Consider the following 23,231-nt stretch of genomic DNA (forward strand, 5'->3'; position numbering starts at 1 on the left):
TTAACAACACCTGGAAAGGCTGGAGCGAAATTACAGTAAAGGTAAATTTGGTGTGAATTAACTGAGGTGAAAAAAAATGGTTTGACATGAAAACTGAGAAAAAAGAGATCTACACTGTACACTGTTTTAAGTCTGATCTCTAAGTGTGATCTCTAAGAAGTCTCTTCGACTTCACACGCACCAATGCGAACTGACTTACATGCCAGCTTTCATCCTCCAAAAAATCATACCAGTCTGTAAATATCCAGTCCTTACTGAATGCGGCATGTGCTAAATCTTAGTAGCCTACTTCTAGCCCATTAGCCAAATACAAATTATACAATTAGTCAAATTGGCTTATGAATATGTCCTCCTTTTATACAACGGCTTTTTTTTTTGTCTTAATTGAATGAATGGTCTTATTTGTCTTAATTTATAGATTTGTTTTGGCTCGCGTTCTTTAATTTTTCACATTTAATATTTCTTTAATGAATGTTATTAATATGAAACAACTGGGTTTCACAAAAGTTTCATTACATTTGTGTGTGCCCTTGAAATAAATAAGCTATTTAAAGAAAGTATATGCTAAATATATGATTTGAAGCTGCTCGGTCAAGGTACGCAGTATTTATGTGTAAATTTACACACACTCCAGAGCTCTCGTAGGATACCAACGATTTTCCAACAGGATTTTAATGAATACCAAATTTTTTTGTGTAAATGCTCCTATTAACCATTTTAAATGTGTTTGTATTCAGCTTGACAAATGAGGCCCATTGTTGCTACACGACATGTAGGTTTTAGAGTGGCTTTTTCCATGATTAGAAACGACCAGCAACCATTACAGTACAGCCTGCTTCACCATGGCCAAGCAGTCACACTGAAACCAGACAAAAGACTCACTTATTACAATGCCCCTTATCACACTAGTTGTTTGCTTGAGTGTGCGTGTGTGTGTGTGCGTGTGTGTGTGTGTTGGGGGGGGGATTGAAGGTAGCGGTATTGTGTGGCAGAAACAGCCACAATTAAACAGCAAATTGAGTGTCACCACCAGCAATTACAGCAGTCCTATCAAGGCTACTAGTTACTGTACTTTTAATTACTGTTATTTAGTATGAAGGCAAAAAAAACATCAGAACTATTTGAGCTTTCAGGAGCCCTCTGCTGATGTTTAATAAAAAAAATTTAAAAAAACTATGAAAATCGTCCTCATTGATGTCTATTGTAAAAGTGTGCTGTCTGTTTTTTAACATACCCTTCTGACATCTTATTTAATTTCTTTCCCAGGGGCCTCATTGTGCTGAACTCCAGTGACACTTACTACTTAGAGCCAGTAGAAGGGCAAGAGATTCTCCACCACGTCTTCTATCACACAGACGACCTGCCAATTAAAGGTGGTACATGTGGACACGGTCATGAAACTGGACATAAAGGCCTTCTCAGCGGTCTCCTTAAACCTTTGCATCAAAGGGTCAGTTAGCAAACACACTCTTTCCATAAAGGGTATTATGTTATTATTTACAAATTTGCAGCAAAAATGTATCTTAACAAGAGCAAATATCTTGAATACCTGCCCTAATATGAGATTATTATAAAGCAAATACAAGATTATTAACATTATTTCTGGATTTATTTACTTATTTACTATTCCTTATTTACTTATTTACTAATTCCAAGCTTCTAATTATTTTCTTTTATTAGCAGATGATTTTGTGTCTTTATAGAAATAATAATAATAATAATAATAATAATAATAATAATAATAATAATAATAATAATAATAATAATGAATTTAGTAGAACATCTACAAATAAGCTTAATAATCTTACATTAGTTTTATAATAATTTCATATAATAAGAAATATTAGATAAATTAATTATTAGATATTTTCATTTGCAAAGATAATTTTTAAAGGAGAATAAGTAAAGGATAAAACAAAGCCAGTCCCCAAAATAATTTGCTTTTATAGGAAATTAATCAACTGTGGGGTGGTGTGATGCCATTACTACCCTGAAGTTGATTATTTTCCAATAGCAGCATATCTTGAAGTGTTTTATGCCTCTTATACCACAGCAATTTGTCAACACTAACAATTTCTATTTACAGTGACAAGTTGTACTTTTTATCTGTCCATGAAACAAGTTAGTTCCTGTTATCAGTTACAGTATAGCAGCTATAAACAGTCCTTCATCCACTAACCTCTCTTTTTCTCTTTCTTGAAGTTAATAAGTGGAAAGAAAATGCAGCTTGTCATATTATCGAGAAACTGCAAAACCTTCCATCCTTTTTGCCTTACAAAGCGCTGACACTGGAGACTCCTTCCAAAAATGCTAAATAAATGTCTCCTCACAGAAAATGTCACCATATCAACAATTACACCTGTTTTTTAAACCATTTAAGCAATTTTTGTCACGTCCATCATACAAGTCCCAGTGTTATTATAGAAACGATAACATATTAGAATGAGCACATCTTTCAACCGGCTCTACTGTAAGAGCTGCTGTTATAGAAAATGAATCCACACTTTCTGACCAGTCACAGTCAAGAAGTCAACAGTGCAGTAAAAGTCATACTAATAACATAATAACATAAAAATCTGCAGATAAATTAGCCTAGATTGAAGATATATTCACATATAAGAAGAATCTTGCAAGCAAATATGGTGAAAAACTGCAATTTCAGGACAAAACCCCAAAGCATTCAATTGCCTAAAAAGCTTATCTCAACATATTGCATCTGCGAGTGTCTTTAGATTCATAGAAATGAGTCATTTTATCATTATCGAAGTAAGATCTTGATCTCCTCTGCCATGCTGAGTGGCTTCGATTGTATGTAATGTAGTCAAAGATGCAGCCTCACAGACACGTGCGCACAAACACACACACACACACACACAGAGGAAAGCCACAGTTGAATCATACTCTCTGTGCTGCCATGGTTATGTTCTTACTTGAACTGAAGCTGCTCATGTATCAGAAAATTTTGTTCTGGTGAGAAGATGAGCCACCTGCTTTGCAAATCACTTCAGTCATTCTAGCTCATTTTATAGTAACGTAAATAGGGAGGGAAAACTTACAGGCTTCACGCTTTCGAGCACTTAAACCCCATTGAACCATTAAAACTGACGAAGATGCTGAGGGGTTATTGATAGGTGTGAGAGTTAATCTCCTCACATCTGTTATGTGTTTGCTCTTTTTGGGCAGCTTAGACACTAATCCCAGCTCCTGTTAGCTGAGCTAAAGCTCTTGAAGTGTTGTTTTTTTTCTTTCCTAACGAAGCAGCGCAAGGTTGTACATAAGCAAATAAGCCAAATGGACCCAGTGTCTTTGTCTTCATTAGTAAAAATGGCTTAGCTATTCCATATTAAATCCAATTTTTAATATCGTATAAAGTCATTTATGCCCTGTTGAGAAGAGCAAATATGACATTATGATGAAGACATTTTAAGTTAATGAACAGTGCTTTGGTCTGTTGGCTCAGTGGAACCACAGGAAACCAATATCTCATTTGAAAATCCTGATTTCTTATTTAATTTTTTTTTTAAAACAAAACACTGGTATTCTGTGAGGTTGATGAGAAAATAAAAACGATATCTGGTCGTGAATGATGAATTTCTAAAAGCCGTGCCATATGCGGTGAACTCGTTGATGCTATAAATCATTCCTGACTGGATTCTGCTTGTAAATAAGAGCAGTTTTGATTTCAATGCCTATTTGAGAAGATTCATCAAAAAGTACTCCCATATTCGGAGCTTGAATTAGTGACTCATGCATGCAAATCAGGCTAATTGCATCTTTCACTCCACTCTTATAAAAGACGTATTTTAGAGAACTCGCTCCATTTCACGCTACCTTAAATAAGTAGCTGTGTCTGACTTAATGAGGCTTTGAGATGAGTGGACACTTTTCATGATATCTCAGTGAAAACAGCCTTGTCTCCATGATGCTGTGGGAGGGCAGGACAGAAGTGATGATTAATGGAGAAAAGCAAATGTTATCAGTAACAATGAGCTCAGCTATTTGAATGCTGCAGGGAATGCTGGGAAATGATACAAGGACAGTGGGTCCATTTACTATTCTTTCGACCATCTTTCTAGAAAAATTATGTTTACATTGGAAATATTCCAGGGTTTCCCTGCATTTACTGTCTTTTACTAACATTTCAATTAGTATAAAAGCTTCATCAGAATAGAATAGAATAAAATACAATGCTCGTTTATATGTGTATATACATATACTATATCCTATATATAAACATGTACATATACATTCATATACATACATATATATAATGAATTATAGGACAACATGTTTAGTGGTTTCAAGTTTTTTTTTTATTATCTTCTGTTGTTTTTCAATTTTCTTTTACTTTTTCATAGCAGCAAAATATTCTAGATATCTTCAATTATTATATCTGGTTGTCTAATCCTCGTAGATTAACCCCCTTTTTTGCATGTTAGATTTTACCTAATATACCTAATAAAAATACCCAATATACCTAATAAAATACCTAATATATTATATCTCATCTGTATACTAACTGTGCTCAGTGTAAAAATATGCACACACAAAAACACAGGATCCTGGTGCGGGTGCGAAGGTAATACGGACGTAATGTGGCAGATTAAATCGGAGTTTTTGGTTCTCACTTGCGAAGAGAAGTCATTTTATCTCATTATCTTTTTCATCTTGTTACTCTCAGATCAGGATGTCTTGAACATAATCTCTGTTTAATGTTTTAAATGTTGTCTTGTCGCTTAAATCAAGGCTTCGTATACTTTTTGCTTTGAGTGACCCTTTTGGTGTAAAACCAAAAATTGAAGGACCCTCTTATGATTAATATTACAAATCTTTACTGTCTGAATTGTACAATATGAATTGTAGGGGGGAAAAAAGTATTATTTTTAAGCTATTTAGGTGCATTAGTCAAATACATACCATCATATTCAGTTATTGGAGTCATTAGAACTTTTTATGCCTACGCCACTGAGTGGTGGAGGCATTATGTTTTCAGGATTTCCATCCATCTGTCGGAGATTCTCATTAGTGTGATATCTAAACAGTGGTTGAATGTTTGTAGGATTTATATGGAATTTTCATTGTAACCAGCAGATGAACTGATTAGATTTTGGAATTGATCCCAAATCTAATCACGGCCACAGCAAGGTCAAATGTCTGGAAGAGTTTTTCTTCAATGGCTTCCTCCCTGTTTGTCATACAGTGATGTTACTTAACCATTCATGTTCAGGAAATCGAGGCTCATTTTTGGCTAGCCACGAGTTTTGCCATCGATCTAGCCGTGTATTCGTCCATGCATCCATCTAAATATAATTCTCGTTATATATGCACAATATCTCAAGAACGAGTGATTGAATGTTTGTAGGATTCATATGGAAATATCATTGTTACCAGCAGGTGAACTGATTAGATTTTGAAACTGATCCGAACAGCATCATTGTCACAGCAAGGTCAAATGTCTGAAATAGTTTCTTCAATAGCTTCTTTCACATCTGAAGTATAATTTAAGGGGCGTCCTGGCGTACAAATTAGTAACAAGAAAGACTACACTTGTCGATGCCGTTGGCATTGAGTTCACCGTGTTACTCCTAAACTAACAACACTTTTCCTAGTTTCAGGTTATTTAGATTCAAGTTGACATTTATGCTTGTTTTATGTGAGCTTTAGAATCGGGAAAACCAACTGACTGCTATGAATTGAAACCTATTTAATTCAAGTGACCAGTCAGTGAAGCTCATAATTAGAATAACTCATAATTCATAACTATTCCAACTATAACAATAGCAGTTTAAATAGAGCTCCACCATCATTGTTGTGAACCATGGGCTTAGTGAACTAAAAACACCTTATTGTAGAAGAAATCATTTTTTATTATTGTTCTAAGACTGTTCTAAGAATTCATTTCCAGCTGTCATTTCAGGCCAAAGTGAATATAAATGTTAATTAAGTCACTTAATGTGACAGAGAAGAGGCTGAAAAGTCTGAAATCGAGCTTTTTGTGTTTTATGAAGGTATTCTATTTTATGAAGAACAGTAGGCTATTGAAAGTGTACTTGATTGGAGTTAGATGGATTATTGGGTAAGTGTATGCAGTAGGATAATATGATGACCATGGTTGCTGTGATGGTGGTGAAAATTTTAATATCCTTGCTTTTGAAATTTAAACACTTTCTCTTGCTGCAGGCGATGTGTGCTTTGTACTTGAATGTGGTAATTAAATGCAGCCACAGGCTGGTCTCTGCATAAACCCATTGCATTTCAGCCACTTTAAAATGTTTTATGAACATAGTAATGTATCTTAAAATGCCAAGTAAAGGAAGTAACCACAGTAACCATTTTAACCTTGAATCCTTTCACTTCCTCAGGTGAAACGAAATGCCTGGGGCACAACTAAGTACATGGAGCTTTATATAGTTGCTGACAACACACTGGTAAGCCCCTGATCCCTCTGCACCCACAGCTACAGTAATTAAAGCCTACACAATAGAAAATGCTATGCAGATTTCACACCCAGAGTTCAGCAGCACAACTCTGGAGCTTAGGATGGAGGGAGGACAAAGCAAACACGCATTTTAAATATGATATTAGTAAGGATTTAGGCTTAAGCTTTAGGCTTAGGCTTCTTTTGTACAGTAACCAAGCAAGTAGTGCTTAATTGACCTTCTCTTTTCTAATCTCGCTTTGCTCTCTAGCTACATATATGCTCAGAACTAGATGGAGTTTTTCATTAAATGAGCTTCACTTAAACAATTTCCATTATTAAATACCTCCACAGCATTTGGAGAAAGTTCATTGCAACATTCCATCAACTTTTTAAATAGAGCACTTGTCACACAATTTTTCAGTGTCATCATGTTTAAAGGATAGCATCTATGCTCCAGAGAATGGCGTAAATGAATATAATCACCTAATCTAATTTCTCTTTATGGTACTTATACACTGGTGTCTGACCTTGCATAAATTACAGCAGGTTTTTTTTTTTTTTTCAACAATGTCCAATGGAGAAACAGGATCTCTTTATCATTGTACTTTATTATGGATTTTTAAATGAGCCATTCTTGTATTTGTGCACATTAATTAAATAAGTATTTTTAATTTATTGTCAAACTATTTCTTTTTCAATTTAATAGTACAGAAAGCAAAACAAGGACCTTGAAAAAACTAAACGGAGAATAATGGAAATTGCCAATTACGTCGATAAGGTATGTTGCAACATCACACTTATTGGATCTTCATTATTGTTTAATTGAATGATGTTTTATTTACCATCTCCCTGTTGTTCTGTCACTGGCTCATTAAGTGAAATGTAAAATTATGACAGTAGCAGAGTGTGTGCATGGTGGAATCCACTCCACTCTGCATTGCATATTAAACTAGAGTTTTATTAATTAGTAAATCATTCATTAGAGTTAGGTAATATGAAAAAAAAGTCATATTACGATATATCCATCAGGATGTCCAAAGGTCTGAGACCACATTGAAATTCTGTTTTTTGTTTTGTTTTGTTTTTCATTTATAACTGGAAATAAACAGAACATTGTAAAGAAATAATTAAAACAAAGAAAAGGAAATGTTCCAAATTTTAAATATTCAATATTCAAAAGATTCCGTGTGTTCTGTTGGTCGCTGTTTAAATTTAAGCAAAAGGTACAAAAGGTCAGATATTCCTTTGTACAAAAGGTCAGATATTCTTTGAGATTTATCCCTGCCACTGAAGGACACACTCATGGATTTGATCTAGCGTCAGCTTTTAAGCAAACTTGTGGAGTTCATGCCAGCTCAAGTGCACACTGTTTTACTTCACTCAATTTATTGCTGATAATATCATTTGAAATTGAACATTTTGTATTAAGTTTGTAAAGCTTGCAAAATATAAACACAAATGAACACAGTATGAAGGTCTGCTAACAAATTGCCAGCAAAATAGTAGTGCTGCATTAAAAAACTGTTCTGTTTATTATTATACAAGAATTAATTATTTATCATTAAAAATTAAGGAAAATAACATTTACAATTTAAAAGATTCAGCACATATTTTTAATATTAAGAGTTTTTATTCATTACTTTAAAAAGTTATAAAAACATACAGCAATACCTGCAATATCTCAAAAACTATCTCTGCTATCTTTTGCCCATCTCTGATCACGTACTGTGTTGTGATTGGTCAGTTTTACAGAGCTCTGAATATCCGGGTGCCTCTGATTGGTCTAGAGGTGTGGACAGACCGTGATCAGTGCATTATCAACGAAGAGCCCAACGCCACTCTGTGGTCCTTCCTGCAGTGGAGACAGAAGCTCAAGTCCCGCAAGAAACACGACAACGCACAACTTCTCACGTTAGTCACGAGCCTATGAAGGATCTAAAGCAGTACAACACTATTCAAAAGAGCAGACCTACTTCAAATGGAGTGTTTCTTGTAGATAGTTTTAAATGCTATAATGATATATTCACTTCATATGTCACGGTGTCTATTAACCCAATAAGCAGTTATTCATAAGTTACTCTGGATATTATGAGTAAATTTACAGACATCGTTTACATTTTATTGAATGTTGCTTCCTATATTCTGATATTGAATTGCATTTCATATTGACATATACCTTATTTACTTACTTGCCATCTTACTTAACATTTTCCAGTACTATTCCTTGACATATTAATGAGAAATCCTACATAGTAGTAGTGGAGACAGCAAACATTGGACACAAAGATCCAGAGTACAATGGAGCTATATGATTCAGCTGTGCTGAGTTATAGCAGAGGCTCGGCTTAGCCAGGTCGTGATCTGTGAGATCGGTATTAGCATGAAAGCTGAAGCTTTGGAGCATGATCTGTTTGAGAGTACAAATGAGCAATATAAATTGCTGCTGTAGCGTTCTATTTAAATAGAGATGATTTCTCACTGGCGTCACTGTCAGTGAGTAGCTGAACAGTAATGTAGGAAACCGTGAGCCAAAGTGAATATCTGTCGGTGAAAGTAGATGACCAAAGAAGTCAACACAGAATTGAATCATTTAACAAATCTTTTGCACAGTTGAAGATCACATATTGATTCTAAACACTGATAAGCAATTCACTCATATTGGATTTTTGTTTAATCAACTGAAAATTGACGTTTATGCTAACGCCCCATCATACACAGCCATACAGTTTTAGTCTCTCTGTTTTCTTGCTTTATTAGCAATCGATAGCTCTTTTCCTTTTGCTCACTCACAACAAAAGCTTCATATCAGGTCACCACTGTTTCCATCACACGCTCATGACCATAAAATCATGCGGTTAATGCGTATTGATGTATCTTTTCTTCTTCGCTGGCAGGGGGGTGATATTCAAGGGCACCACTATTGGCATGGCTCCCCTTGAAGGCATGTGCAGTCATGAAAATTCTGGCGGCATTAATGTGGTAAGACAGCAAATGGACATATTTTTTGGACTGTACCACTGTACAGTTCTAGTGATGTGTGTGTGTACATGGATGTGTGTGGTTCTGATGCATAACAGGGTCTGATTAAGAGATCAATATCACTCTCACAGCTGATTAGACTCTAATAGGCTCTATTAGCTTGCTTGGTGACAGACAAGAGCTATGAGGAATACTAACATGGTGTGATGGGTTCAACGTTTTCACAAAAAGTGAATAGATTTATATTAATTAAGAACATTTTTATACTTAAAGTACATTTCTTGTAGTTGTTTTAATATATTTGATGCTTCGTGAAGCAGGGTCGAGTGTAAGAGCTCTGTATATGTGCTGTACTTTGGAAACGTTAGTTGAAATATAGGTTTACATATGTGCTGCGTATGTGCAAATGAAACGGTTTTTCAAGGCCAGTACATGATGTGCTTGAATACTTTATCCATACACTCTATTAAGTCAGAGAATTACAGTAGCACTTTTAATGGATTCTAAAGGGCTGCCTCATAATGGCAGGGCATGTATAGCTCCCCTGCACACAACAGTTGATTTGTTCTTCTACCAAACTGGAATGGTGCTGCTGTTATATGTAAAGTTAGTGCTACATGCTCATCATCAAATTATCAGATTGTATCCAGCAGAAAGAGAGAGAGAGGGAGAGGGAGAGGGGGGGAGGCATTTTGATTGCACTGCCTTGGTACCAAGTGAGACTCCTGCAAGTACAAATCTGAACCATTTCTAACACTTTATTTCCCCAGATATAATCCAGTTCCTTCAGTATGTTTGTTCAGACGAAAGCACCATTTACCGACTAAGAAAGCAATCAAACCGACAAATGCACAGTGAAATAATAATTTCACATTTTTTATCCGTAAGAACAAATATGCTGTTATTGTTTCATATTCTCTGAGGGTATGCTCAACAGAAATGGATATATTATGAGCATTAGGCCTGATGAAGCCATCGCACATTCTGTTTCCTCTCAAATCAAATAAGAGAGATTACATTTTTACTTCAAGTTCTATATTATGGGGAACAAGACAACAAAAGTATATAAATGCTGAGAATGTGAGCACAAGTTCTGCTATGAATGTGTTGAATATGTGTAAATATTATATGACCTTTATATCATTATATGCTTACTTATCTGCAGTCTCATAAAGATGTTTACAGAGAAAGAAAAATTGATCTAAACTGCAAAAATTCTATTTGAAATAAAGGAGTGCATTATACTCCTAACATCAAATGTCAATTGTGGCAATCTTGCGTTTCTCTTGTTTTGTTGCAGTTGCATAAATGGACAGAATAAACATTGCTGAATGCTTATTTCATGATGTAGTAGGTCTAACAAATTTTCCCTTATTTGGTATGAAAAATGAATGAAAAATAAATGATTACAGGATTGACCAAGGGATACAGTTCCCCCAGCTGTAACATCCTCAGAATCCTAAACAGCCCTTAGCCTTTCTAACTCTAATGGACTCTAATAGCGCAGGGATATGTTGTAATCTCCACAAACCTAATCACCATTGACAGAATATTCCAAGTGGCTGCTCGTCCCTGAGCGGCTGCCCCATCCCCTGTGACTGCTAATAGCTTATGATTGATGTAGAAATATCTAATGCTCCGTGTGCCTATTTTGTTCTGACTGATTAGAAAATTGATTCACACATGAAATAGGTTTGCCAGACCACACATTGAAACCTAAATGCCTAAATATTAGGGACACGTGACTCTGTAAGTTTTCAAACCACAAGTGCTGCTTCCTGCAGGATCATTCGGATTTGCCCATTGGGGCGGCTGCCACCATGGCTCATGAGATTGGCCATAACTTTGGCATGAGCCATGACCATGAAGGTTGCTGTGTGGAAGCCACAGCCGAGCAGGGAGGCTGCGTGATGGCAGCAGCTACGGGGTAAGTGCCATCAGGCTAATCCATGCTGGCCAGCCTCTTCTGTTTCCATATGGAAAAAACAAAAAATGGCCTAGGGGACTCTGCCTGAATTTGTTCTATCTATGTTCCTTTATCCAACCTCCTGCAATTACAGTGACAATTTACCTGCCCAACAGGCATCCGTTCCCTAAAGTCTTCAGCCGCTGTAGCAAGAAGGACCTGGATAACTACTTCCAGAAAGGAGGCGGGATGTGCCTGTTCAACATGCCCAACATGAAGGACCTGGTGGGGGGGAAGAGGTGCGGGAATGGCTTTGTAGAGGAAGGGGAGGAATGTGACTGCGGAGAACCTGAGGTTAGCACTACACACACATTTGTCTTAGTATCCTTGTAGTAGGAGCTTCCACTGACATAATTATTAATGCAGACAATTAACGCCAGGCCTACACCTAAATCAAACTCTAACCTTAATATTAAATCCTTAATTTAAGTAAATAAATAAATAAAGCTGCAGTTTCTGTAAATAAGCAGTTATTCTTATGGGGACCAGCTAAATGTCCCCACAAGGTCAAAACTGACAGATATTCTTAACCTTGTGAGGACATCCTCCAAGGTAAAAATAATAATAATAATAAATCACACACGCGCGCACACACAAAATATCTTGAAAATAGCCAAATGTGTCTAATATTTTTCATTATGAGATGATAAAACAAATATAACATTAAAATATAAGCTATTAATTATGGAACATGACTTGGCTGAAATTAGTAAAAAATATTTGGAAATAGGTTTAATAGTTTTATACCTGTTTAATGAGAAATAGATCAATTCAATTATACCAATGTTTGTGATTTTGTAGAAATAATTTACAAAATGCACTATTCAGTCAAAAGAGGTGATGAAATATAAATTTCAGACTCTGATTGGAACACTTGTTTATTTGAAAATAATTTATGACTAATTTCTGGGTTTTGTCTATCAACAATGGGTGCAGATGGTAAAGCTACGTGCTCTTACTCAAAATGTAAGTCAGGAAAAAAAAGAAACACAATGAGTGACAGAAATGTGGAGGGGAAAGGAAAATTTCATCTTCCTGCCATGCTGCAATTGGCAGGTTGTCAGGGCTCATATTATGGATGGATGGTTTACCATCTGGTGTAGGTAGACTTGGGTAGCCATTCCTAATTATACATTAGTACCTGGACTTTTATTAGGGCTGCTGTATACCTCACTATCCACACTGTGCATTACGCTAAAAAACGTTTGTTATTTATTTATTACATTTACCATTGCGATCCTGAAAGCTACCTGCAGGCTGCGTTAGTAGGAAATGAATGTGCACATTCTTACAGCTACCCTAAGGCAACCTTTCAACACACCACACTTATCTGGCTGTTCTACGCTCCAGCTCGAGACAGATTTGCCAGCGCTGGTCCTGCTATGCATTGTTGTGGGTGTGTTAATTATTCTTATTCAAGCTTCGTCTCTCACCACCTGCTCCTTTGTATTTGTGGAAAAATTGGCACTTGTGCTAACTTTGCACAACACTTCTGTGTGTGTGTGTGTGTGTGTGTGTGTGTGTGTGTGTGTGTGTGTGTGTGTGTGTGTGTGTGTGCGTAGTATATGTTGAGCTACATTTGTGGGTTGACCCTTACTGTATAATTAATGGGTGTAAAAGCTCTCGGTCCTCAAGTACCCTTCTGCTTCAGCGTCACTACGGTGACATGCATCATCTCTGACTACCGGCGTTCAGGTTATATATTTTTTAACTCTGTCACAGCGATCAAAATAGCTCTGTTCGCCACCCACAGCTGATGTGCCAGTGATATGAATGTGTGTGTGTGTGTGTGTGTGTGTGTGTGTGTGTGTGTGGTCTTGAGGTCACTGTGAATAACACGACTTGTGCTAAGTGACTGAGTATGTGGGTACAGGGTCACACAGTGATGTGCTTCTGCAGCAAAAGCACAGAGGTGGCTTACGTGTGTGTATATGTGTGTGTGTTTTGATCCTCCTACAGGAATGTACGAATGACTGCTGCCATGCCAGTAACTGCACTCTGAAGCAGGACGCACAGTGTGCCCACGGCGTTTGCTGTGAAGGCTGCAAGGTCTCTGACTGTCACTGCACTATTTCTCTTTCTTTGCTTCCCTACTGCCCTCTCACTTCCTCTATTCTACATCCTCTTCTGCTGTGAATCACTCTTCAATGTGTACCTCTCTCTCTCTCTCTCTCTCTCTCTCTCTCTCTCACACACACACACACACACACACACACACACAAACACACACACACACTTCTGTTGCACTGTCTTCCATTCATTTGTCTTCTCCCCCTTGCACTCTTTTCTTTGTCAGTTCTGTCATGCATTTATCCCAGTCTGCTACTAAATGTACAATACAGACAAATGTGCTTATGTGAATGCCCATGTGATCTCGCTTTCTCTGCACTCTCAGCTGAAGCAGGCAGGTACGATGTGCCGTAGTGCAGCTGGCTCATGTGACCTCCCCGAGTACTGCACGGGTGGATCTCCCTACTGCCCATCTAACGTTTACCTCCTGGATGGATCCACATGCCAGTACGGCCACGCTTACTGCTATAACGGCATGTGCCTCACTCACGAGCAACAGTGCCTGCAGCTGTGGGGCTACGGTGAGAACACACACTTCATACAGTATCAGCAGGATGGATTTTCAGTCCTGTTAAACCTCTATGCTCACATCAAGCCACAGATAAGAACAGACAGGCACACTCCACTCCACTGCTCACGCCATGTGCATGGCAAATAACAGATATTTCAACATTGACAATATTGACACATAATTACTGACGATAGAATAATTTGCTTGGTGTACGATTTACACTCGTCACACATTGCCTTGCTTAAAATAATCTCTAATCCTGTTGGAATACTATGAGGTACTAAATTAATTGTACAAAACTAATATGGATTTCAGAGCTAATACATGTACAATGTTTATACAAGACAGCGATATCAGATTACTTCAGACCATAAAAGCTTTAGGCTTATTTACTTTAACCCTTGTTACAAATAAAGATGTAGGAACTCTAAAAAAGAGCAGATAATTAGATCTAACATATATGTTTGTAAGTGTTGGCAGGGACATACATTTTTCTTTAAATACTTGTAAGATGCAATGTGTGTTTTTTTTAGTATACTTCTTATTAATCTGACAAAAAAATCTGTCGGATTTATAACCTAACGGCATTTGTGTTGAAATAATGTACAGCAAATATACATTAAAGCCAGAATTATAAGGAGTTGAAGCATTTTGGATTGACTTCATTAGCTTTACTAATGGCTTTTGTTTACAATCATAAAATTACATAGTTTTCATTAATCATATTTTTGAATTTGCACTTTGTAATTGATTTTATGTCATTTCCATCGACCTTTCTGTTTTCATTTGTGTGCAGAAAAGGGGGCCCGGGGCGGGGGGCGCAATCTCTAAATCAGAGCCTTCCTTCAAAAATCCTCTCGAGAAGCACCAATTTGTTCTAATTTGCTCCCTTAATTGAGCAGTTGTGGGACTTTTTTTTTCAGCCTCGCTGATCAAACACTGGTTGAATTTGCTGGTGGCAGAGCTCCTCTCCAGCTGTCTGTGGGCTTCAGTCCAGTCAAACCTCTAGGCTGACATCAAGCCACAGATCAGAACAAACACGCAATCTGTGTTCAACACACACTCGCCACTGCTCGCTTTGTGTGCACGGCACATAACAGTTACTGCCATATTGACACATGCATTATTAATGATGATAGAATCATTTGCTTTTGTAGTGAAATTAGGAAGAATGATTAAATGAGTTCCTTTAGTCCTGCATAATTTCCTGTGTATATTCAATATTTCCAAAATGGGTCTATATTAAGATAAAAGTTTAATAACTTGACAAATGATAATGAGAAAACTGAATATGATTTGTTCAGGTGCACGGCCTGCACATGATGCATGTTTCCAGGATGTCAATGCAGCAGGAAACGCTTTCGGAAACTGCGGCAAGGACGCACATGGCAATTATGTCAAGTGTGAGAAAAGGTGAGGAAAATAACCATGCGAATGAGGTTGGTGAATATTCTTTTTTTCATTCTCTGCATTTAAAACTATTCATACCCTGTTTTCAGTCAGATAATGGAAGGAAGTTCAGTAAATCATTCTTCATTGTAAAATTTAGCAAGTCACTGTCTGGTGGACAGAATGATCTACTGCAGTTTGGTTGTTCACATAATAGGTAAAATAGGAGCAGAATGAATTCTGTTCTGAAAAACAACTCGTACTCATGACACTCACAATCTTGTTTCCCACAGTGATGCCAAATGTGGGAAGATCCAGTGCCACAGCGCCGCCAAAAAGCCAAAGGGCACTAACGCCGTGTCCATCGACACCACCATCCGCACAGATGGCATCGAGGTGAAATGCCGTGGCACATATGTGTACAGCACTCAGGACGGGCAGGGGGACCTTCCTGATCCTGGCCTCGTCATGACTGGCACCAAGTGTGGAGAGGGCAAGGCAAGCAGACATCCAATAATGTCCCTCAGATTAGTGAAGTCCATAGTTATAGGAGAATTGAGAGTGGTGAAATCCTGGATCATACATATGTAGTGTCTTTCTTGCTTATGTTCATGTTATCTTAAAAAATAATAATGAGTTTAAGAAAAATTCCAATATACAGCACTCAGGGTTCATACAGATGTCTTATTAATGGAAGGCTTAAAAATGCTCGAGTTTGAAATGCGCTTAATTGTAAATAAATGGAGAATTACAGACTGCAGCTCCCCCAGATCCACTCCTGTTTATGCATATGGCATAACCAAATAATTGAATGCCTAGTCATCATCTGACCCATTTGACTCACTCCACAGCTCTGTGCATACTAAACATTTTATGTCACTTGTAATTGAGCAGCTCACATAACTCTTTATATCTGGAGCTGGCAGAAATGATTTTTGGAGTCATTAGAAAGGTTACAGTCTATTCTATGTAATGACAAAAAAATGGATATTAGGCTGATGTGAATTATGAGGACAGGTGATTATTAGTATTATAGATAACAGAAGCATTACCATGCTGTAAGCCTTGTCACCTCATCAAACTGATCACCCTGTCAAAATTCATGAATTACAGCAATCAATTCATTTATTACAAACATCTTCTCTCCTTCTCTCACTTTCACACACACTGACACACACAGATCATAGACAACCTCAAGCTTTGTCACTCAAGCATGCTCACACAAACACACACAAACACATGCCAGAAGTGTGTTTTAACTCTCTTTTTACCACACCACTGTTGAATTCTCCATTCTGATTGGACAGAAGGTGTTTATTAATTTTCTATAACAGCAGCTCTGACAGTAGTGCCACTGCAAGGTACAGTATATATTAATGCACTTGTTCTAATACGTTATTGTCTCTATAGAAATGGCTCATTCACAGGCACTTGTATAGTGGATGCACTACATAATCTAAGGGTAATTTAAAACAAATGGAAAAATGTTATTATTATTATTATTATTATTATTATTAAGATATGTATTTACTATTTATGGAAGGAGTCTCAGATGTCAGCTTTTTGTAACAGCCTGTAAGTTTTCCACCATGGGAAAGTCTTCAGGTTAGAAGACATCCCTCTTTCAGGCTTCTCAGTAACATGACAAGCTGCGTTTTTGTCTTATTAACTGCAAATGAGGAAAAAAAGAGAGGCTTGTGAGGTATTGACTGTTTATAGCTGCTCTAATGTAAGTGATAACAGTAACTAACTTGTTTTGCAGATATTCCACAATATTAAATATAAATACAAATGGTTATAATGTATGTGTCATTAATAAAAAAAAAAATCACTGGCAAGTTGCTGTGGTATAAGAGGAATAAAACACTTCAGGACATTGTGTTATTGGAAAACAATCACCTTCAGCGTGGTAACAGCAACTCTCACACCACCCTGTCATTGATTATTTTCCTATAACAACACACCCTGTCATGTCTTTTTTTTTTTTTTATAAATGCACTTTTTCACCAAACTCACATGTATATTTATTTGCATTAGATTGGAAATTAAATTCTTGACCTGCTTGGATTTCACTTTAGAACATATATGAGATAATTTCACATTTAACTAGATGACATTATTATATACAAGTGGAAACGTTGTAGGATTATTCATGAGATTATATTGCAAACTAACCTTGTCAGTTATTAAGCATTTGTAATGATTTGTGTGAGGTGATCCATCCTCTTTACCTGTGCCTAAATTGAATGTGACACTTGCTTGCATGTTAAAGCTGTATTTTTTTTTTTTTTTTTTTTTTTTTACTTCTCCAGGTGTGCAAGGATCGTCGTTGTCAAAATGCTTCTTTCACCGAGCTGGAGGCCTGCATTGCCCGTTGCAATGGTCATGGGGTAAGAAACAAAATGATCGCTTTTGTAACTTGTCACCTCTTTTATGTTACTGGTCTGAAATAAATGGAACTTTACTCCCTCAATCCATGGCCATAAACATTAGTATTCATCCTGTCTAAACTCTTCTCAACCCTGAGTCAGGCTGAATTTCACGCCTCTAAATCCTATAATACCACCCCCACGGTCACTCACATTTCTGCTCCTACTGGTACTCTTAAAAGGAACATTTTCTTAAATTAATCTGGGGCCGTTTATTTGTGTGTTTTGTGCAAATTGTCGTAAACAGCCTTCAAGCAGCATAAACACCCAGCTCCATCTTCCTTAATCCTTTTGCCTTTTCTTTTTTTATCCCCCTTTATTTCCATTCTTCCATTTCTTTATTTATCACTTGTTTACTCTGTCAGGTTTTGAAAGGGCAGCCAAACAAGAAAATGCTTGGAAGGTGGATTAGTGACTCAAAAAGCCCTTTCCTATTATTCTTTTGCACTATCATTTGATTCAGCATTGATCCTATGGCTTAGAGGTCTGTGAGGATCATGAGTAAAATAAACGTTATTGCAGCACCGCAAGCCTTTTCTTCTACTTTTCTCTGGATTTGGTATTATATTGGGCATGAAATAGAGTTTGCATAATAAACATTACAATTAGAGCAGAGGGAAATGAATTTTCAATATGTACCTCAAACCATATTTGCAGCTATTTGGTATTAAAGTGCCCATCAACATGTCATTTTAAATCATCAGAATGTTCTGTGTGGGATGATGTATTGTTTAAAAAAATTTTCCTGAAGAAACTACTAAAATGGCTTAGGAACATCGTTAAACACATTTACTCTCATGAACGAAAAATCTAATCAGGATCTATGAATATGCAGTTTGGAAACACCGCCATGTTCTCCTGCCTTCAGCTGCCAACAGCTAGCTTGATGTGAACCGTTAGTAAACTAGCTCATAATGTCAGGAGTAGATACACGTAGCATTTTAGCATAACATAGTTACAGTTTTTCGTTGTCAGGAAAAAGACAAAATAACCCATAACAAGCATGATTTGTTATTCACTAATATTAGTGAGGTTTGTTTGCTAGCTAGCTTAAACCTAGCTCAAAATACATTCTTCAGCTAAAGATTTTCAGAGATATTCACATCCATCTTAAACCTATTTTACGCCATCGAAATGAACTTTATATGCAAGTAATGAGATTTGGATTTAAATGGAATTTAGCGCCAGTAAACAAATTTGTCCTAGAATCAGCCATTAAAGCAGAGAACACTTTAAAGAATCACATCACATGTTTAAGGGTGCTTGCCAATATACCTTCTTTTTTTTTTTTAACAAGAAGTGGCACTTGTTCAAGTAAGCAACAGTGTGCACTTTAAAGAAGAATAGAAAACTGGAGAAAAAATATTTTGTTGATGTGTGTCTGCCTGTCCTCATAACCCCAGAAGAGACCGAGTTCCCTTTTTCCTCTAATGCTTCTTCCTCATGTCGTCTCAGGGACTTTTTCCTTGTCACTGTTGTCTCTGGCTTGCACATCAGGGCTCTAAATCAATATCTGGATTTCTGTAAATCTGCTTTGTGACAGTGACTATTGTTAAACTTGCCACACAAATAAAATTGAATTAAATTGAGCAATAAGTGAAAGCAGGAGATTTCCATTTGTCCTTCTTCAGTGTAAGGTGCTGTTTTGTATGCAGGTGTGTAACAGCAACAGTAACTGCCACTGTAACCGAGGCTGGGCGCCACCCTTTTGTGATAAACCAGGGCTGGGAGGCAGCGTGGACAGTGGACCGGTGCAGTATGACAGTGAGCTCATCTTCACTCCCTCCCTCCAGCGACACCGTCATTCTCTAGCTTCTTTCTACCCCGTCTCTCAAAAACATTTAGTGATTCTATCTGTTATTTTGTCTCTATTCTATCTAGTCTCCTATCTTCTCCTGTCTTTCCCTTTCACACAAACACACTCACCTTTTATCAAAATGGCACCATCATTATTGATCTCCATCCTTTCAGTTTTTTCTCTTTATGACCATCTCAGTTTGATTGTGACCCAGGCTCAGTTCAATATGTAATGAAAAAAATCTCTCAGTAATCTATAATTCAGTATTTTGTAGCTCTATACCTGTATAGTGCTTTCCTGCACTCTATTATTTTTTATACTTAGAGCTCTGCACTTTTCAGTGAAATTGGTATTTTCATGTCTGACTGAAAATTTTTTGTTTTTGCTGTGCGCACGTAGGCCAGGTGGGGCTAGTTGTCGGCCTGCTCTTTGCTTTTCTGGTGTTGCTCCCTGCTGTTCTCATCGCCTTTTACTGCATCAAAATCAAGACCTCCTATTATCACAAATGGCTCTCACAGAGGGAGAAGAGCAAGGCTAACAACAGGTATACATACCATCAGCAGTGCAATAAAAATGCTTGTATAGAAAAAAAAAAGTGTTAGCAATTGAAAAAGACATCATGAGATTGGCGAGAGTAATAAAATGACGCTGGACACTCTGATTCTGTTCTGTAGATGTGGCACAGAGGCTTTATATCAAAAAAAAGTATAAGTCACATTAAATATGGTCTTTATTGGGTTTTGATACATGTGTGCAACCTTTTGAAAAATGTTGGTCTGTCTCTGGTCTGTATCCTGTCTGTATTATTATCTGTATCTGTATATCTCTATCGGTAACCAGAATGGGTTTTTAGCCTTATTTAAACCACTGTGGCCCTGACCAGGCTGTTTGAATGAATGAATGAAACCTGTAAATGCATTGCACAAAAACTCACATTCACATTAACACTGAAAGTGAAAATTGTGCTATTTCTTTGTCCAGTGAGTTTCATATCTGGTTACTCACATGATCATATGAATGTAAAGCTTTTTAAAAAGAACATGAATAGTGCATCTCCTATTCACATCTGTATTAGTATCTGTTTAGAACACATTATCTGTTCAGTTCAAATTATGTTGCATCCCTAGTCTGTATCTCATAAAAGTCTTATAATCCACCTTCTCACCCAGTTTGCAAATGCAATAATAAGGAATAAGGTCATGGTGTTGAAGTTTGTGGGTGTGGCAGATAAATCCTCAGTATTAAAATGGAGTCATTATAAGAAGGGGTTGGGTATGAATGGATACATAATGACTAAACATGCTGCTGTGAAATCATCTCCTCTCAATCCATTTAAAGCAAAATTGCGCATCAGTGACTCAGAATGATTTTTCAAAAAGATATACAGTTAGATTTCTCCCATAGACTTCACCTGGATATTTAAATAACAACTCCTGCTGCTTTCATGAACAAAGTGACAAAAACATGATATTTAGCTGTATTAAATCTTATTTTGATCATTTCTTGTTTTGGCCAAAATTATTGTTCTGTTACTAGCATATTTTACAAAAACACTGGGTGTTGTCCTTAAACGTGAAACAGGGATCGTGACATCAGTTCATATATGCTGCAGATTGCCTGTACTGGACCATTAGATTATTATAAACATGGATTACCACTTAAAAAAAGCTTGTTAATCAGACAAAATGAGCTTAGAGTGTGTGAAGCCACTTTTCATGCATGAGGTGTAAAATGTCAATTATCAAAGTGCCGCTGGTTATAACTCCTCCATGAGCTTTTAAAGTTTAAACTCTTTTCAGCACTCTATCACCGCGCATTTAAACACTTACGGAATGAAAAAAAAAGATATGAGAGAAACAACACAGCCTGTGTTATTGAACAGCCAAAGACTTTCTGCCGTTTTGTCGTAGGCACAAACACAATGGGCTGTATAAAGTTGTGATGAGCTCCCGGAAATTATTGGATTTACTCTTTCACGTATCTGAGCTGTGAAAACTTCCCAAATACACACCTCTGTATGTATAGTTCCTACTGACAAATAAATAATAGTGTCTTTTCTGACCCCCATCCCAACAATTACGGCCGGTCGGCCCTTGGCTAGTGACACAGATGGTGTTTGAACACAGGGGTGAGACAAAAGGGAAAAAGGCCACACGAGTTGATCTTTAGCCGATAGAAACAACTGGATGACTAATAGCCACAACTGAGTTGTTTGTTCTTTACAGTTACGGATAAAATCATTTGCTCAGTGGTATGTTTTTAGAGACATAAAAATAGCGATTTATATTGCAGTAGGGTGACTTTAATTGGTTATATCCACAAAGCCGGGTTGTAAGTAATGGGAAAGGACTTAGAAGTTTCACAGTCAGCAAGTCAGCAAAACATCATTATGGCACTGTGACCTCGCTAAGCGGGTCATGGAAGGAGGTAATATCAGGGCAATTTTGGACCAATATTGGTTTAAAATAACACACAGACGATGAATTTCGAATGTCACACCCCCTGCTGCACTGCTCTGTCCACATCAGTGTAAGCATGTCTGTTTATGACCACTGCATTTCATTGGCTTTGTACTTGTACTCTGCATAATTACAATAAAGTTTAATCTAATCTAATCTAATCTAAAATTAGCAACCATGAAATATGTAAAGATTACTTGCAGCCCTAGTAGCAATACCACAGCATTATACTATCACTTGTTTGCGCCTGCAAAAACTAAAGTCCTAAAAATGGACTAGACATGTTCACAACATGCTTTGTCTTTTGAAAGTCTTTTCTGTTCAGTGTTTGTCCTTGGACTTCTACTTAGTTGTAAAATTTAAAAAATTTAATAATAAAAAAGCAGCAGTCACAGAGCACTCTAAAATAGACAGAATGTCCTTCAGAAGTAGTTATTTTCTGTTGAAGAGATTTGTGTCCGATTTTATTTTACCAGACATGAAAATTCCAAGGGGAAGAGTGGACACTTGAACCCAGCTTTCCATCTGAAGGTAGTGGGACCGTCCAACAAAAGCGCCAATCTTAAGGTACAAAGAACCACAAAGTATATTATTATTATTATTATTATTATTACTGTTATTATTATTATTATCACACATTCATGTTGTTACTAAATACTGTCTGCTGTGTGAAAATGTGAAATTATCCAATAATGGAGATGATGTTTGGTGTAGCATTAAACAATACTTGTATAGTATTGATGGATCACTGTGTCGTATTCCTTTCTGCAGCTACCTCATACAAGTAAGGAAGTGCTCCCTCTGCGACCAGGCCCCGCCTCCAATGGCACCCAGCCGGTCAACATTGTCCGTCCCCTCCGGCCCGCCCCCTCCCCCCACCTACGTGATGTCAAAGTGCCTCGGCCTCCTCCTCCCGTCAGCAAACCGCTGGAGGAAGCCAAGTGTAGTCCTACTGCTGCCAAACTCAGCCCTCCCAAGAAACCCCTGCCCCTCAACCCCACACGCAGCCCACTGGTAAAAACCCCAGTCCTCACACTTCCTCCTTTATGTGTACGGACTGATAAGCACTTTGGCAGAAACACGCAGAGATTACTTTTCCACTTGTGTCATAAGATAGATTTGAGCTTTATTAGCTCCAGCTATACTTTAGCACGCTCCGATTATATGTGAATCATCAAGGCCTTTATGAATTGAACCAGATGTATGAAA

General features: G+C 37.2%; 1 protein-coding gene across 1 annotated transcript in view; it reads left to right on the forward strand.

The window, feature by feature from the left end:
• Positions 1 to 23,231, forward strand: part of adam19a (ADAM metallopeptidase domain 19a) — a 75,526-nt gene that overhangs the window by 49,043 nt on the left and 3,252 nt on the right. The window contains exons 6-21 of the mRNA XM_034303978.2: positions 1,267 to 1,450; positions 6,363 to 6,428; positions 7,128 to 7,199; positions 8,166 to 8,332; positions 9,316 to 9,400; positions 11,185 to 11,327; positions 11,483 to 11,660; positions 13,326 to 13,415; positions 13,762 to 13,957; positions 15,252 to 15,360; positions 15,630 to 15,834; positions 17,649 to 17,726; positions 19,421 to 19,529; positions 19,963 to 20,107; positions 22,499 to 22,589; positions 22,794 to 23,036. Coding sequence (XP_034159869.2) covers positions 1,267 to 1,450; positions 6,363 to 6,428; positions 7,128 to 7,199; positions 8,166 to 8,332; positions 9,316 to 9,400; positions 11,185 to 11,327; positions 11,483 to 11,660; positions 13,326 to 13,415; positions 13,762 to 13,957; positions 15,252 to 15,360; positions 15,630 to 15,834; positions 17,649 to 17,726; positions 19,421 to 19,529; positions 19,963 to 20,107; positions 22,499 to 22,589; positions 22,794 to 23,036 — 2,161 coding nt within the window. The remainder of the gene's footprint in view (positions 1 to 1,266; positions 1,451 to 6,362; positions 6,429 to 7,127; positions 7,200 to 8,165; positions 8,333 to 9,315; positions 9,401 to 11,184; positions 11,328 to 11,482; positions 11,661 to 13,325; positions 13,416 to 13,761; positions 13,958 to 15,251; positions 15,361 to 15,629; positions 15,835 to 17,648; positions 17,727 to 19,420; positions 19,530 to 19,962; positions 20,108 to 22,498; positions 22,590 to 22,793; positions 23,037 to 23,231) is intronic.

This window comes from Pangasianodon hypophthalmus, chromosome 4 (assembly GCF_027358585.1).
Source record: "Pangasianodon hypophthalmus isolate fPanHyp1 chromosome 4, fPanHyp1.pri, whole genome shotgun sequence".
Lineage (NCBI taxonomy): Eukaryota > Metazoa > Chordata > Actinopteri > Siluriformes > Pangasiidae > Pangasianodon > Pangasianodon hypophthalmus.